The sequence below is a fragment of the Pleuronectes platessa genome, chromosome 19 (assembly GCF_947347685.1).
Source record: "Pleuronectes platessa chromosome 19, fPlePla1.1, whole genome shotgun sequence".
Classification (NCBI taxonomy): Eukaryota; Metazoa; Chordata; class Actinopteri; order Pleuronectiformes; family Pleuronectidae; genus Pleuronectes; species Pleuronectes platessa.
In genome coordinates, this window is record NC_070644.1 from 10,622,659 (window position 1) to 10,637,230 (window position 14,572).

The following is a 14,572-nucleotide window of genomic DNA, read 5'->3' on the forward strand; positions in this document are numbered from 1 at the left end:
ATCTTGTTTGTGTTACAGTTATTTGTTATATAATGCAGTTTAGTACGTTTTTATATTGTGTTTTTTTTATAAACACATAAGGAATATTTATTTATATATTGTACCTTGATCATTAATTTGACTACTACTTAAGACAGTAAAAGTACCTATAGGTGTTATAAAATATGTGAAGGTGTTTGAAAAAAAACAAACTTGGTGTAGTTTTTTGAAAAGAGAGATCAAAGCCAATTAGAACGTTGGCTGGACTATAAAGTGACATTCAGCATCAGTTGGGTCACTTCACCTGTGGAGCTCAGCCAGAAACATACGGAGAAACTTCTGGATAGACAATCTAACTCTTCACTTAAATCTCAAAGACGAAGCTGAAAGTAATGGATTTTAACGCTCATGTTTACGGGTTTGTGGAGAATATGGAGTTTAACGATGAGCTGGACATGACCTGGGCGATTGCAAGGGCGATCTGTGGAGACCTGAGCGACCCGACACCTCAGGCCGTCCCGGTAGATGACTGGTTTTACCCACTGGAGGAGACCCCTGCTGAATACACCCCCCTGGTGGCGACAGGCCTCACCTGGGAGCAGCTGCTGGAGGATCTAGGCGATGACCTGGTCGCTCCACTGATTTACCAGCAGCAGAGCCTCTTGCAGCCGGACCCCGTGCATTTCCAGACACAGGTAAGGTCCTAACTGCAGGTTAGAGATAGATTCACAAGAAGTGGATCAATACCTGTGTCAGAAATATACTTTAACACAGAAATGACAGCTCGCAGCAGCCAAATCTCTTGGGAAGAGAAGCTAAACTTATATTAGGGATGATTACTTTTGTAGACATCTCCTGGGACTCCCCCCAAAAACATCCTCTAACGTGCACTAAAACGTCGTTCTTTCATTAAATTGTAGTAAGAAGCTTCCATTAGGGTCAATTATAAAGTTTAAAAGTTAATTTAAGACATTTAGTTCAATGTAAATTGAAAAAAAGTAAAGACTAATAAGCTAGCGGACTAATATCCTAACGGGCTGGTATGCTAATTCTCTAATTAGTTGCGGGCTAATGTGATAGTATGCTAGTGGGCTTATATGCTAACGTTCGAATATGCTAATCGTCTAATATGCTAGCGGGCTAATGTGATAACGGTATAATATGTTAGCTGGGTAATATGCTCGTGGGTTTTACACAATTTCAAGGTGAAAACCTATTTATGTTTCAAATATTGTTTAAAGGCTGATTATCTTTAAGTTAACTAACCTGTATTCTTTCTATGTGTCATATGTGAAGTTAAGTTTGTACTTACTATGCAATGCTCGAGTTGTACCTGAGTAATAATGTGTTTATGTATATATTTTACTCACTTTTTTCACGACATGCTTGTCTGCAAACAAATGCCAGTGACCAAAAGGAATGCCTTGTGTTCGTGTTTTAACTGAGGGGAGTCACATTGACAATGTTACGATGAAATGATTATACAAGGGTCTGGTATAAATATGTGCAAGTTGTTTTTGACTGATGACGCAGAGGATTCAATTTGTCTGACCTCCTGTTTTTGTGTTTTCACGTCTCCAGTTTGACAATCAGCAAACAGAGACTCGCACTAAACACCTGGAGGTGAGGCTGAGACCTATTGGGGTATTGTAAGTACACACACACACAGACACACACACACACACACATAGACACACCTACGAGGCTCTGTTTTTATCTTGGACCTCACTTTTATCTGTCATCTAATGTGTCTGATTGTGTTTCTTTAGTGATAAAAAGGTGATTTACGGGGCTCCAGGAGACAGAGTTCCTCCTCCAGTGAACGCCCGCAGTACACAGTAAGTCTGGTTCCCAGTGGTCTTATATTTCATTTATTTATATTGACTTGTGGACCTATGACCCAGGTAACATGTTAGTTTCTTTCCTCATAGTTTTACACAGTGGTAATTCATGCCGTCTGTCTGTTATGTTCGGTTTCCTGCACAGAAAGAGAAAGCTTGTGATTGAGGAGGAAGACGACAGGCAGTACATCAAGAAGCCGCCCAATGCCTTCATGCTGTACAGGGAGGAGCAGAGGCCGAAAATTTTGGCCAAGCTCAAAAACTCTGCGGCTGTCAACACCATCATTGGACAGATGGTAAGTGTCTTTGAGACTCTGTGTAACACAAACGTCACCTCACTGAGCAGCGTCTAAGATAACACTTCTTAAACCTCTGGATCTGTTCATGTTGTGTTTGTGCACTTGTCAGCCTGCAGTTACTTGTGGTTGTATGTTTGCTGTGTGCACTGTTATCTGACATGTTGTGTGTCCACAGTGGAAGGCGCTCTCTAAAAAGGGGCAGGAGAAATATTATGAAGAATATAGGAGGCTGAGTCGGATCCACAGCCAGCTCTACCCTGACTGGTCAGCAAGGGACAATTATGTAAGTTCACTGCTCCCATACAAATCATACATGTTTATGTTGTTACTCTACATGATACAACACTGAGGTTTTATCCGCTGACGTCAGATAGGATGTTTAAAGTATTTATGTTTTGTTTACAGGGAAAAAAGAGGAAGAGGAGCCCGAGGAGAGCTTCAGCTAAGACTGTCGATGGGATCTCTCCAGGAAGTGGCCAACGTCCCCGCTTTGCTCCTTCATGGAGAAATTCACATTACAAGTCATAAGGAGCAGTTTGAGCCTCCTCCTCTCACAGCACATCTGCAGCTGTGCTCCTCTCCACTGACTCTTGCTCCTTGTTTAGATTTTACTCCACTTTTATACAATTTTACCTTGTGACTGTCTATGAATCTCAGTCAATCTTGCTGTTTTTTAAAGTTGTTTATATTTAACAATTTATCTTTTTTATAATGTTTACCTCTAAGATTGTACATATCATGTTTTTTTATCTATATTGGTGTTGTTCTACTCATTATGATTGAAAAGCACTTTGGCTCCATTCATGTTGTTTTTAATATCTGCACGTATAAATAATAAAATTAAATGATTCCTTAAATCATCTCCTGGTCTGAGTTTTGATCGAAAGCTATTGTAAAAAGTTCGATTTAAAATACTTGATAGCATTCAGTTTAGTTTTACACAATTATCTATGAGTCTTTGTGAGAGTTACGCTCATGCGGAGTCCTCAAAGCTTGGTTTTATATTAGAGCTTCATCCTATGTCCTGAGACAATCACAGTTCCGTTGTAACTCCATGGACTGAGTTCAGTAGAGATTAAGTCCCTCTGACTGACACATTATTATTATAAATAATAAGAATAAGAAGTGGAGAAATTGAAAAAAGTACAGACATTATTAGATTGCTGCTGAGTCATCAGCATGTGACTTCTTTTTTTTATCCATATACAAAAATAACCAATAATATTGATGATAAAATAATAATAGTTTCATAATTTCCCCCCAACACTGAATTTCCCACGGGATTAATAAAGTATCCATTTATCTATCTATCTATCACACAGACACTAGACAATGTAGCTAATGAAAAACCTTATGCTATTTATGGTACAAGTTAAAAATCCCTTCTGCACATCCTGTGCAAAAGCCGACTGCGCAGGATTAATTTAATTTAATTTATTAATCTAATTATTTATTTTAAAATTATATAGTGTAAGATATTGTGCAATTAAATTGGTAGGTGGTTGAATCCTGCCAATTTTAGGTGGTCAGTATCTTGCCAAGGACACTTCGGCATGAAGATGGGGAAGAGTTGGAATCGAACCGCCGAACTTCTTGTTGAAGAACGACCACTCTACCCGTAGGCCACACCGCCTGCTCATTCTCATGAGAAACTAAGCACATCAAGAAGATGGACACATTATTGTGTGTGTGTGTCTGTGTCATTCTATGCTGCTTTTAATACACATTTCAGAGAAAACCATTGTATTTTCTACTTTACTACATATATTTGACAGCCTTACTTTAAAGTTACTTTTGGATTTTTGGATTTTAGATACTGGATGATTTAACATGCTTTAAAAACCTATTGTTAGAGAATAACCCAGTAGTTTCCAACCTTGGCTTCTGACGCCTTACAAGAATCACAGTGTGGGACACATTTAATTTAATATATTTCTGATCTTATCTTATCTTCTTACTACTGAGTCATCAGGGTGTATGATAAGCAATAATAATAACAATGATTAAATAATTTTTCTCTTATCCTATTTATGGTACAAGTTAAATACTAGTTCTCATCTATTTATCCATCGTAACAATGGAGGGTGACCGCTAGAGGCGCTGCAGGCCACATGACACCGGAAGTGCTCTTATTGGTTTTCAACTTTGACCTCTGTGCACGCTGGAAATGTAACTCAGAGACCCAACGTGGATGGTGAAAGATATAAAATCTAGTGTATGAGTTACATTCAGACAGAGTCTCAGTGTCTCATGTTTTATTTCTGGATTGAATAAGTGGACCCCTGAACGCCGTTAGAAGGTAAACAGCCTTAGAGCTAATGTTAGCTTGTTTACACTCTGTTGTCTGTGTGCTGAAGGGGGTTAGCCGGAGGGTAGCTCCCCTTCTTCACATCTGTGTTCTATTTTTCATATATATTTGGTTAATTACCTTTTGATAATTACATAAGAGTCACATGTTTTCAACAATGCTAACTAAGCTAAGGCTAGTTTGTTCACACACTGTTCGGTGAAGGTAGTTAGCTGTGAAGTAGCTCAAGCGTTATGATTTGTTCGTTCACAAAATGCTAACTTGGCTATTATTAGCCAGGATGTTGATCTTTAGAGCTCATTTGATTCATGGGGTTGTTTTAAATAAGAGGTTTAAATTATAAACTGACTTATTTAACCAGTGTCAATAATGTAAATATATCCTTATTAGTAGGTATTATGTCACCAGAGAGAGGTTACAAACAACACAGTTAAATAATGAATAGTGAATATTCTAAAAAAGTTGTACAGTAATATGAAGGACTGTTTTTCTATGTAAAGGAGAATTGACTGTATATTGTACACCATATCAATTTACTAATAAGCGATGGAAACACTTAGGCTTCTCCTGTTGGGAGCAGTCATCCATCTCTACATTCAGTCTATGTGCATTAAAGAGAGATTTGTTTCTGTTATTTATTCTCTCATCTTTAATATAAATGGAGTGATCAAAATAACCTCTGTCTGTATAAGGCAGAGCATTTCAACAGCCCCAAAATCTGCATGCTTCAAGAATTAACATGAGATTGAGTCATCACAAGCTGAACATTATTAACTTCCAAGGACTGTTTTATTAGACCGTATAAGCTGGATCTATATGTTTTCATTCATCTGCTAAATGAGTGTATATACTACAGTCATTATATTGAAGGAGTGATTTAAGGTTGGTCACTGAATGAAAGCCCAATTGAGCAACCTGTCTGATATAAGAGGAGTCCCCTCTCCCGTCACAGATGAGTCCTTGTATAATAACAACAAATTATACATTGTACAGTGACACTCTTATGATAGTGAGGTTGGCTCATCTTTCCGTTGCTCTGTCACAGATGGGGAAGGTACCTAAGAAGAGGAGCCTTGCTGACAAGGTTCGAAAGACCAAGACCTCCATTGAGATCAAAAACAACCCGTTTGAAGTGAAAATTAACAGGAAGAAATTTGATGTTCTGGGGAGAAAAACCAAGCACGATGTGGGTCTGCCTGGTGTGTCTCGATCCAAAGCCAATACGAAGGTAAGAGAAAATGTCATATTTGGTACTTACCAACCTTAAGGCAAATCTGAGCAATATGGCAGAGTAAAGAAAAATGGGTCCATGAATAAGATAAAAAAAGATTATAAAGTCTGATGAAGTCAGAAAAACGAAAAAAAAGAGATTAGCTCTTCTGCTGTTGCACTATATCTGGCAGCCATGGGTCTCAGCTCAGCACTTACCTAACACTATCTGTGCTGTGAAGCCTCATGCTCACAGAATCATGCTGTGAGAGAGATTTCTTGCAGCTTTCTAAGGACAGAGAGAACCATGGACCAAGTTCAAGTGAGGACACAGAAAGAATCTGCACACCCGACTAAATATTTCCTCTATAATTCATCTTGTGATTTTAGAACTACGTATGTACCGTATGTAAATATGAGATGTGTTGAAAGGTCTTGATTGATCAGTTCAGCAGCCTTAACGTAACTCTTGTTACACTCAAAGGAAATATAACGGTAACTGATAAATAATCAATGTTTTTGATTCATGTTGGATCTCTGTGAGTGTGGGTTTGTGTGACATCGTGGTTGTACCGGAATCACAAGCAGTGTTGTTGATGTTTGATCTGCAGAGGAAAGAGACCCTCCTAAAGGAATACAAACTGAAGAACAAGTCCAGCAAATTCATTGACAAACGACTTGGAGAGTATGACAACAAGATTGCACCAGAAGACAAAATCCTGCAGAGGTTTGCGATGGAAAGACAGGTCAGTGTTGTGATTATGCATAACTGACATCAAGTCCTGACATGTAAGGAGAATTCATAATCCCGGTCTGATGCTCTGTTTATCCTGCTTTGATTTCACTCAAACTTCAGTAAAAATTATGAAATAAGAGCAAACATATGGGAATGTTTATATCTGAGACATTAGGTTGTTAATTTTAGTCTGTCACTAAAGTCTCTGATCAGTTCTCAGCTTGTATTATTAACTTTGCATTGTCTCTCAGCGTGTCCATGACAAGAAGGATATGTACAACCTGAACGAGGAAGAAGAGTTGACTCATTATGGTCAGTCCCTGGCTGAAATGGAGAAGTTCAATGACATGGTGAACAGCGATGATGAAACAGAAGAGAAAGGACTTCTGTCAGGTGAGAATTGTTCAAATCTAAATGCCACATTAATGTTTTTGCATGCAGATGTTTAATTTGATGGATGTGTGTTTATGTGGCCACTTCTGATGTTTCTTTCATTTGTAAAACACTGTTTTCATGTCTTTGGGATTTATCAGCTTATCATGGTTTAACGATATCGATGTCTTTACCTAAATCCACTCACATTTATGGGAGCAGGGTAACTTTGTAGTCCTTGTGTGAGTCTGACCCTGTAATTCATGATCACAAGAAAATAGAGAAAAGTAACCTTGAATTAACAAATTTCCCAACTTTATATAATCAAAACACAATTTCGCAAACATGGTGGCTTTTTGCTTGGGTGTACAATTATTTCAAATATTGAGCGGAATTATACATAGGACATATTATAGATCTGGTCCATTATAGTGACAGTATTTCTGTTCCTCATTTAGCTGAGCTGACAGCATCTCACTTTGGAGGAGGGGGTCTCCTGCGAAAGAAAACATCAGGGGATCAGCATGAAGAGGAGGGAGGCCATAGGTCCAAATCCAGGCAGGAACTCATCGAAGATCTCATCCAAAAGTCCAAGCAGGAGAAGGTGAGCTGCTAACTTATACCCGTTGATGGAGACTTTTTTGTCTCCTGGATTTGGATCCTCACTGACCATGATTGTAGTGATGTTGTGGAGGAAATGGTGGTTTGGTCCAGGTGATTAACTTTTGGATTATTTCTCAGCGCGAGCGGCAGGTGCAGCGAGAGGAGGCGCAGGAGCTCACAGAGAAGCTGGATCTGGACTGGAAGAACATCCATTCGCTGATGGTGAAAAATACCCCCAAAGCAGAACAAGCTGACAAACCGGAGGAGATGCCCAAGGTAGGGACACACCATTCAATTAGTGGAATGTTGCTGTGTTTTCATCACTGGCAAAGCCTGATATGTCCTTGTTCTCCTCCTGCTTCCGCTGTGGTTTCCAGCTGGACCCGTACGACATGATGGTCAGAGAGCTCGGCTTCGAGATGAAGGCTATGCCCTCAGAGAGGCTGAAAACTCCAGAGGAGATCGCCAGGGAGGGGAGGGACAAGCTGCAGAAACTAGAGGTACATTGACAGAGAATCTTTATCTTCTTGTCATGATTGCATCAAACATAAGTTGTTTTAATTCTGTGTGTGATACTAGATTTCTTTTGCTCTGCTTCCTTCAGGCTGACCGTCTGAGGAGGATGATGGGAGAAGAAGCTGGGGACAGTGTGCAGAGTCGGAGCCACTTGTCTGCTGATGACCTCAACGACGGCTTCATCCTGGACAAAGACGACAAGAAGACCCTCGCTTATCAGGTACGAGACAACACAACATGTGGGGACGTTTTTTGTTAGTTTGTCACTTGAATACTTTTTTCCAATTTTTTAATTACTTCTACTTGAATACAGTGTGTTCCATGTCATTGATCTTTCGTATTCCTAGGATGGAAAATGGAACATTGGAGAGCAGTCCGGGGAAAATGAGGAGGAAGATGAAGAAGAGGGAGTGAGCGCCGAGGTGGATGAATCAGAGGAAGAGGATGATGGAGATGAAGGTGAAGATGAAGATGAAGATGAAGACAAGGAGGGAGAGGTGGAGGACGGCAGCAGCGAAGAAGAAGATGGCCACTCGGACCTGGACTCTGAGCAAGAAAGCGAGGATGAGGGGAGAGAACAGGATGATGAACAGACTGGTGCCGAACCGAAGAAGAGTCTGAGCGAAGAGGAGATGAAGGGCCAGCAGGAGGCAGCTAAAGCAGAGCTGCCATACACATTTACCGGTAAATACACACATAAGTAGATTTAAAAAAAAGGAAGAAGATGGTTTCTTTTTCAGATACATTTCTTAACACGTTCTTTGTAATGGAGTTACTTCAGAGTTTTAATCTGAAATAAAGACTGTGTAGCGAGATAAATATCATCAGTGAAGCGGAGATTGGTTTTAATTTTCACCATTCTCCCTCAACAAAGCATTTTATGTGTATGTGTTTGTTTTCCTTCAGCTCCAGAGAGCTACAGTGATCTCAAAGATTTGCTCCATGGCCACACCCCTGACAACCAGCGCCTCATTGTGGCCAGGACTCAGAAGTGCAACCACCCTAGCTTGGCTGTAGGCAACAAGCTCAAGCTGCAGGTACAACATGAGAGGAGCTTCATTTATGCAAATTATTGGGGTACTTTCGCTGTCGTATGACTTTAAATTGTGATCTGCGTTTGTCTCAGAAACTGGTTGGCTTTCTGCTGGAGCACATCGGAGAACTGGCGTCTCTGAATCCACCTGAACTCACCACCGTAGATAAACTCATACCGTGAGTCCACAAAATGTCTTTTTTACCTGAAAATAAATGTCAAATTCAACCGTGTTTCTTCACCTCTTTCCTTGTTTTTTCTTTTCTTCTCTGCAGAGAGCTGTACGGCCTGTGTCAGATGTTCCCGGACGCTGCCTGTAAGGCGATGCAGAGAGTCCTCGGAGATGCTGCTCACAGCATGGAGGAGGTGCTCGAGGTCAAAGGGCATATTGCCTTCCCAGACCTAGACATGGTATGGATAGTTACTATGAATCCAATAAACTGTATAAATGATTAAGTATTATAATTAGACTTTGATAAATTATAGTGGTTGGGGTTATTTTAATTTTCAACCAAATTGCTAAGTATTTTTTTTTTTTCTGTCTCTCAAATGTGAGAATCATCATGAATTCTCTATAATTCCTGATAGTGAACAAAATCTGGGATTTTTCTTTTTTAGATTATCCACTGTATATGGGTTAGGGTTAGTTTTTTGTTTTGAGAGATGTTGGTACAGTTGCATCATAGTTGAAGAGGTGACTGTCTCCCTCACCCCAATAGAAATTCCACCGCTTGCTTTCCGTATATCACATGAAAGGTAACTGTTGCTTATTCCTTTCCTATGTGTGTGAAGCTGATCTACCTGAAGGTGACGGCTCTGCTGTTCCCTACCTCGGACTTCAGGCACCCAGTAACGACTCCAGCTCTGCTTTACATTAGCCAGGCTCTCACCAAGGTATACAGCACCTTCAGTGTGATGTTATTGTCTGTGTTGTTAGCAAGGATTTTGTTCTGTTGATTGTTCAGGCCTATTTGTGTGATTGTTATTTCTTATGGGATTTCACCATGTCTCATTTTGTTACAGTCCAGCCCTCATCCTATTATCATTACCGTATCCTTTATTCTATTTAGATTTTTGTTTTCATATATACGCCTCAGATGTTTAGTTTTAATTATACATTTTTTAATTCCCAGAGCCGCAGGTGAAACACAACATTGTTTTCATGATAGTGAATTTAATCATAACACAACCTTCTCTGGCTGTTTGGTTTTCAGTATTTCACTTTGCCATCATCACACCTCTGTGGGTTTCTGTCCTCAGTGTCCAGTCAGATCGTTACAGGACGTGACCTCAGGTTTGGTGCTGTGCTGTCTGGCAGTGGAGTACGTCTCTTTCTCAAAGCGCTTCCTCCCTGAGCTCATCAACTTCCTGGCTGGAACACTTCACCTTGCAGTGCAGGACAAGACCTCTCTAGGTAGATGGACATTTCCACATGTATGTTTCATGTATGCTTCGATGCCAGCATGAAACAACATAAAACAGCGCTGACGGACTCTGGTGTGTTGCAGGTTACACGATGGTGCCACCTTTTAGAACATCGGGGAAGAACAGCGATCTGCTGGTGTTGTCAGACTCTGAGTCCTGCAAGAACTGGAGCAAGAAGAGCCTGCCGCTGTCTGCCGCCCAGCACCTGGAGCTCACAACTGACCAGGACAGAGACCAACACAGGTCAGAGTGTGGGCATGAAACATCTGCAGAGATCAAATCTTTAATTCATATATTATATCTTGTTTGTTTGATCCAGGAAAAATGTAGTCCAAGAAATAGCCTCACACATTCCACCCTGTTTAACCACAATATTGAAACAGTTAATTTATCCTCCATAGATATAACATGTATCTTAACTAATGCTTGGTAGAATACGTTTCCCACTTCCTAGTTTAACCCGGCATTGAAGCTCAGCAACATCTACTGTTGCAGGCTGCTCTGGTTTCAGATTAGCTTCAACTGATTTTGTAATCACATTTTTGTCCCTCATCTCCTCCAGTAGAGACAAAAGGTTTACGATCTTTTAACCAGACTTGTCAGAACTACAATTACTAGTTCACTGATCCAAAGTGATTCCTAAGTTTGAAGTCTGTATCTATATATACAGCTGACATCCGAAAACCTCAGATCTCAGATCCATCTATGTAAAAAAAAAATGATAATAGGGAATAAGATGAGTAAAAACGGGACGAGATGAGGTGTGAGAAAATCCTTTGTCTTTGCGGATCCTCTCGTGTTCAGTGACCATGAAGAACAAAACAGAGAGACATGTAGGAAGAGAAGAAGTCAGATTTATTAATTTACACAACTAAGACCTGAAGCACACGAATACACACGCCTCTTCTACCCTGTACCTGTACAGATTGTGTGGCTCGGAGCTGATAACGTATCACTCGTGTGGTTGTGATGTGTCGCAAGCCCAGTTTCACACAGCAGCTGGTGTGTGGGCACAAAGCTCAGCTTCCAAACGGGCTGCAGGAGAGCAGGGCTCTGCACAGCTTGGGAAAATGTACATTTTATTTGTTAATTTACTCACCGACTATTAATACCATAGCATACCATAAAACAGAAAAAATATGCTAGCTAATGTCTTTATTTTTATTTATTTTATATTTTTCTAAATATAAATGAATAAATTAGGAGTCACAAAGATTATACTAACATCGGCAATTTAACTGTTTATATACCTCATATCAGCTAAAAGATTTAGAATTAGAAAAAAATTCTGTCTCTGATCTAATGTCTTTATTTGAAATCAGCACTTATCACACAGTATTTCAATTCATGATGATTCTGACTGGGTTTTACTGTTACTGATTTATTGTTCAGTAAATAATCTTGAAGTGGTCTGATCCAGTCCAGTCTCCCCCGTGCTGTCTCATACACAGCGCTGCTCCTCACACCTGGTGCCCAGTCATTTTCTAATTCTGTGCGTTCCTTCAGGCCGCACGCTAACACACACCAACACACACACACACACACACACACACAGCAGGGGTGTGTGAAGAGTGTAGTAGCTGTGGTTAATTACCGCCCGGGTGATGCAGCAGGGGACAGAGTGCTGTGCTGTCTAAATGTGTAAAGATGAGTACATGTATTTGGAGTCATGCAGTAACAGGGAGCAGCAGTTCATGTTTGTGCGTCTCTCCACAGGTTGATGTGTTTGTCAACCTGCCTGGACTTGGTGAAGCGCTGCTGCCTCCTCTACAAGGACCTCGCTTCATTTCCTAACATCTTCCAGCCAATCCGAATGCTGCTTTCCAAACACCTCTCAACCCAAACGTTACCAGAGCCTCTACAGGTTGGTGTCAAAGTTTCTCTCTCACTCTCTTTCAGTTTCTAAGATTCGCTCATTGCATGTGGATAGTCCGATACCTCTGCTTCGGCGATAGTGGCCGGAGGTATTATATTTTGGGTTTGTCCGCCTGTCCCATTGCATTTTTGTAAACTTTATTTAAATATAATTTGATAATATTTGCTGCAGGAGCTCCACAGTCTGATCCTGGAGGCCGTCAGCAGCGCCCCTGTGACCAACAGTCGACTAGTGTTTGACAAGAAGAAACCAATTCCTCTGAAGCTGCTCACTCCCAAGATTGTTGAAGTGTAAGCAGCAATGAAGCAAGGATAAAACACACAAATGTTCTGTAGTGCATCTGATTTACATATCTTTCTTGCATTTGAAAAATTGGTCAGGCTGGACTATGGAAAGAAACGTGGCGGCACCAAAGAGGAGCGAGAGAAGGAGCGACTGATACACAAATACAAGAAGGAGTTTAAAGGAGCTTTGAGGGAGATCAGGAAGGACTCGCGTTTCCTGGCCAAAGAGAAGCTCAACGAAGTCATGTCCAGGTGCGGATAAAACTGAAACCGCCATGTGAAAGTGAAAAAACTAATGTTTCTTGTGAAAGCCTCTTAACCTTTTTCCACATTGTTTTATTCCAGAGACGCAGAGAGGAAGAGGAAGGTGAGGGAACTCTTTGGCAGCTTGGCCACTCAGGAGGGAGAGTGGAAGGCCCTGAAGAGGAGGAAGAAGAAGTGAAGTGTAGAATTTCAGTCTCCACTGTGAGTTCCTGTTCACATGGACGCCTCCTGCTCATAACAACCTGTGTGCAAGGTTTGAATTTCAGGAACTCTGAACTCTTTAGATCAATTTTTTTTTTTTAATCATAAGAACAAATTCACCTGATTGTCACACACATTTTATACTGTTTGAGAAATCAGGATTGCTCACAGAGTTGTGAAGAAGACATTTCATGTGATGTTGGATGTTTTTGGAAGTATCACTCAACAAAGCTGCAGTTATTTAGTTTCTATTCTCTTTTTTTGCACGAGAACCCATCGCTTGAATTTGCTACACCGGAAAAATAAACCCAAATGTAACTTTAATGGTGTTGTGTGTTTGGTATCAGTGAGCAAGGGCTTATCTTCAAGCTGAGTAAGGCTAGGCACTCTAAGCCAGTTTAAATTGTATCCGTAAAGCCAAATTTCACTAATCAAAATCATTATGCATCTTAGGGCAACAACAACAATCTGCACAATGTCCCACATCCTCTGTCCTTCACCCTCAACTAAGAAACACCTTCTAACAGGGGAAAAAACCTGGGAGTCGCAAGTGAGGGATCCCTCTCCCAGGGAATACAAATATATGTACTGTAACTTTCCAATACTGTGGTAGAGGAGGAATGAATAATGCAAACCGCATCACTTGTGTACATAAGGAACAATTAAGTTCAAATCCTCATTTGTCCCTCTTATATGTTGAATATGTGAAACTGGTAGTTCTGTTCTGTTACAGTGTGGGTCCTCACAGAGAGAAGAGATTTTTCCTTCTTTAAATGAGAATCAACACACAAAGACACAAGATTGCAGGAATGTGTAAAATTAAAGTAGCTCTGAACAGAATACAAGGAGGAGTGTTTTGTGTTTAAAGTGGTTTATGACTCAAACGATCTTAAGCTGTTCATCTTCCGGATGATGCCAGTGAGAAACACATGATCACACCTGCTGTTCATGTGATGCAAAGAATTCAAACAGGAAGCAGTCACTCAAAGGTGACTGGTTCCCACTAGTCACACCTATAGTCTGACTTGTCTGACAGGAAGAGCTGGTTAAAGCTTGGTTGGTCTGGTTTTCAGTGGTGAACGATCTGTGGGATTTACTCGGGATAAAACATAAACGTACAAAAGATATCAGTCCTCTAAACGGATCCAAAAAAAGAATAATCCCCGTAAACCGTTTTTATGTTATATTGATTTTTTTTCTTCACCCATGTCCATTCCTACGACTGAGTTTTGTCGAAATCCATTTTGTAATTTTGTAGCTGACAAATCAACCAACACACAAACACATGGACAGAAAACAAACCGTCTTGTTGGAGGTAAAACAAACCAACTGTGGGACGTCCGTAAACAACAAACCAGAGAGCTGCTGTGGGACTAAAAGAAAAGGCATTTCAAGAAGACACATTTAGTGGCTGTGGTGTTAATGGTTCAGAACTGTCTGCCGGAGGAAAAGAATCGGAGCCGCCTGCGAGGACCGACCTTGGTAACAACATGTCTGCCTCGGTCTTTCTTGTTCCACACGGTGGAGCCTGCAGCTGGGTGCAGCGCTCAGCCAAGGCCAACGTGCTTTATTGTGATATAACACTGGTTGGTTTAGTGGCTACAGACACGATTATTATTCCCCTTT

The 14,572-nt window shown here is 40.6% G+C and overlaps 2 protein-coding genes across 2 annotated transcripts; both read left to right on the top strand.

Annotated features, from left to right (window-relative positions):
* Positions 1-371: 371 nt before the first annotated feature.
* Positions 372-2,832, top strand: LOC128425222 (putative transcription factor SOX-14). Its single transcript, XM_053411754.1, has 6 exons — positions 372-674; positions 1,549-1,628; positions 1,749-1,817; positions 1,966-2,116; positions 2,295-2,402; positions 2,525-2,832. Exons 1-6 carry the CDS (start codon positions 372-374, stop codon positions 2,645-2,647), a joined length of 834 nt encoding a protein of 277 aa, XP_053267729.1. The 3' UTR covers positions 2,648-2,832.
* A 1,420-nt stretch (positions 2,833-4,252) lies between these two features.
* On the top strand, positions 4,253-13,270 carry nop14 (NOP14 nucleolar protein homolog (yeast)). The gene is made up of 19 exons (XM_053410899.1): positions 4,253-4,418; positions 5,473-5,655; positions 6,248-6,382; positions 6,624-6,765; positions 7,203-7,348; positions 7,486-7,623; positions 7,725-7,847; positions 7,952-8,083; positions 8,211-8,547; positions 8,770-8,900; positions 8,990-9,075; positions 9,172-9,307; positions 9,689-9,790; positions 10,157-10,310; positions 10,405-10,564; positions 12,038-12,185; positions 12,369-12,487; positions 12,578-12,733; positions 12,827-13,270. Exons 2-19 carry the CDS (start codon positions 5,473-5,475, stop codon positions 12,921-12,923), a joined length of 2,625 nt encoding a protein of 874 aa, XP_053266874.1. The 5' UTR covers positions 4,253-4,418; the 3' UTR covers positions 12,924-13,270.
* The last annotated feature ends 1,302 nt before the right edge of the window (positions 13,271-14,572 follow it).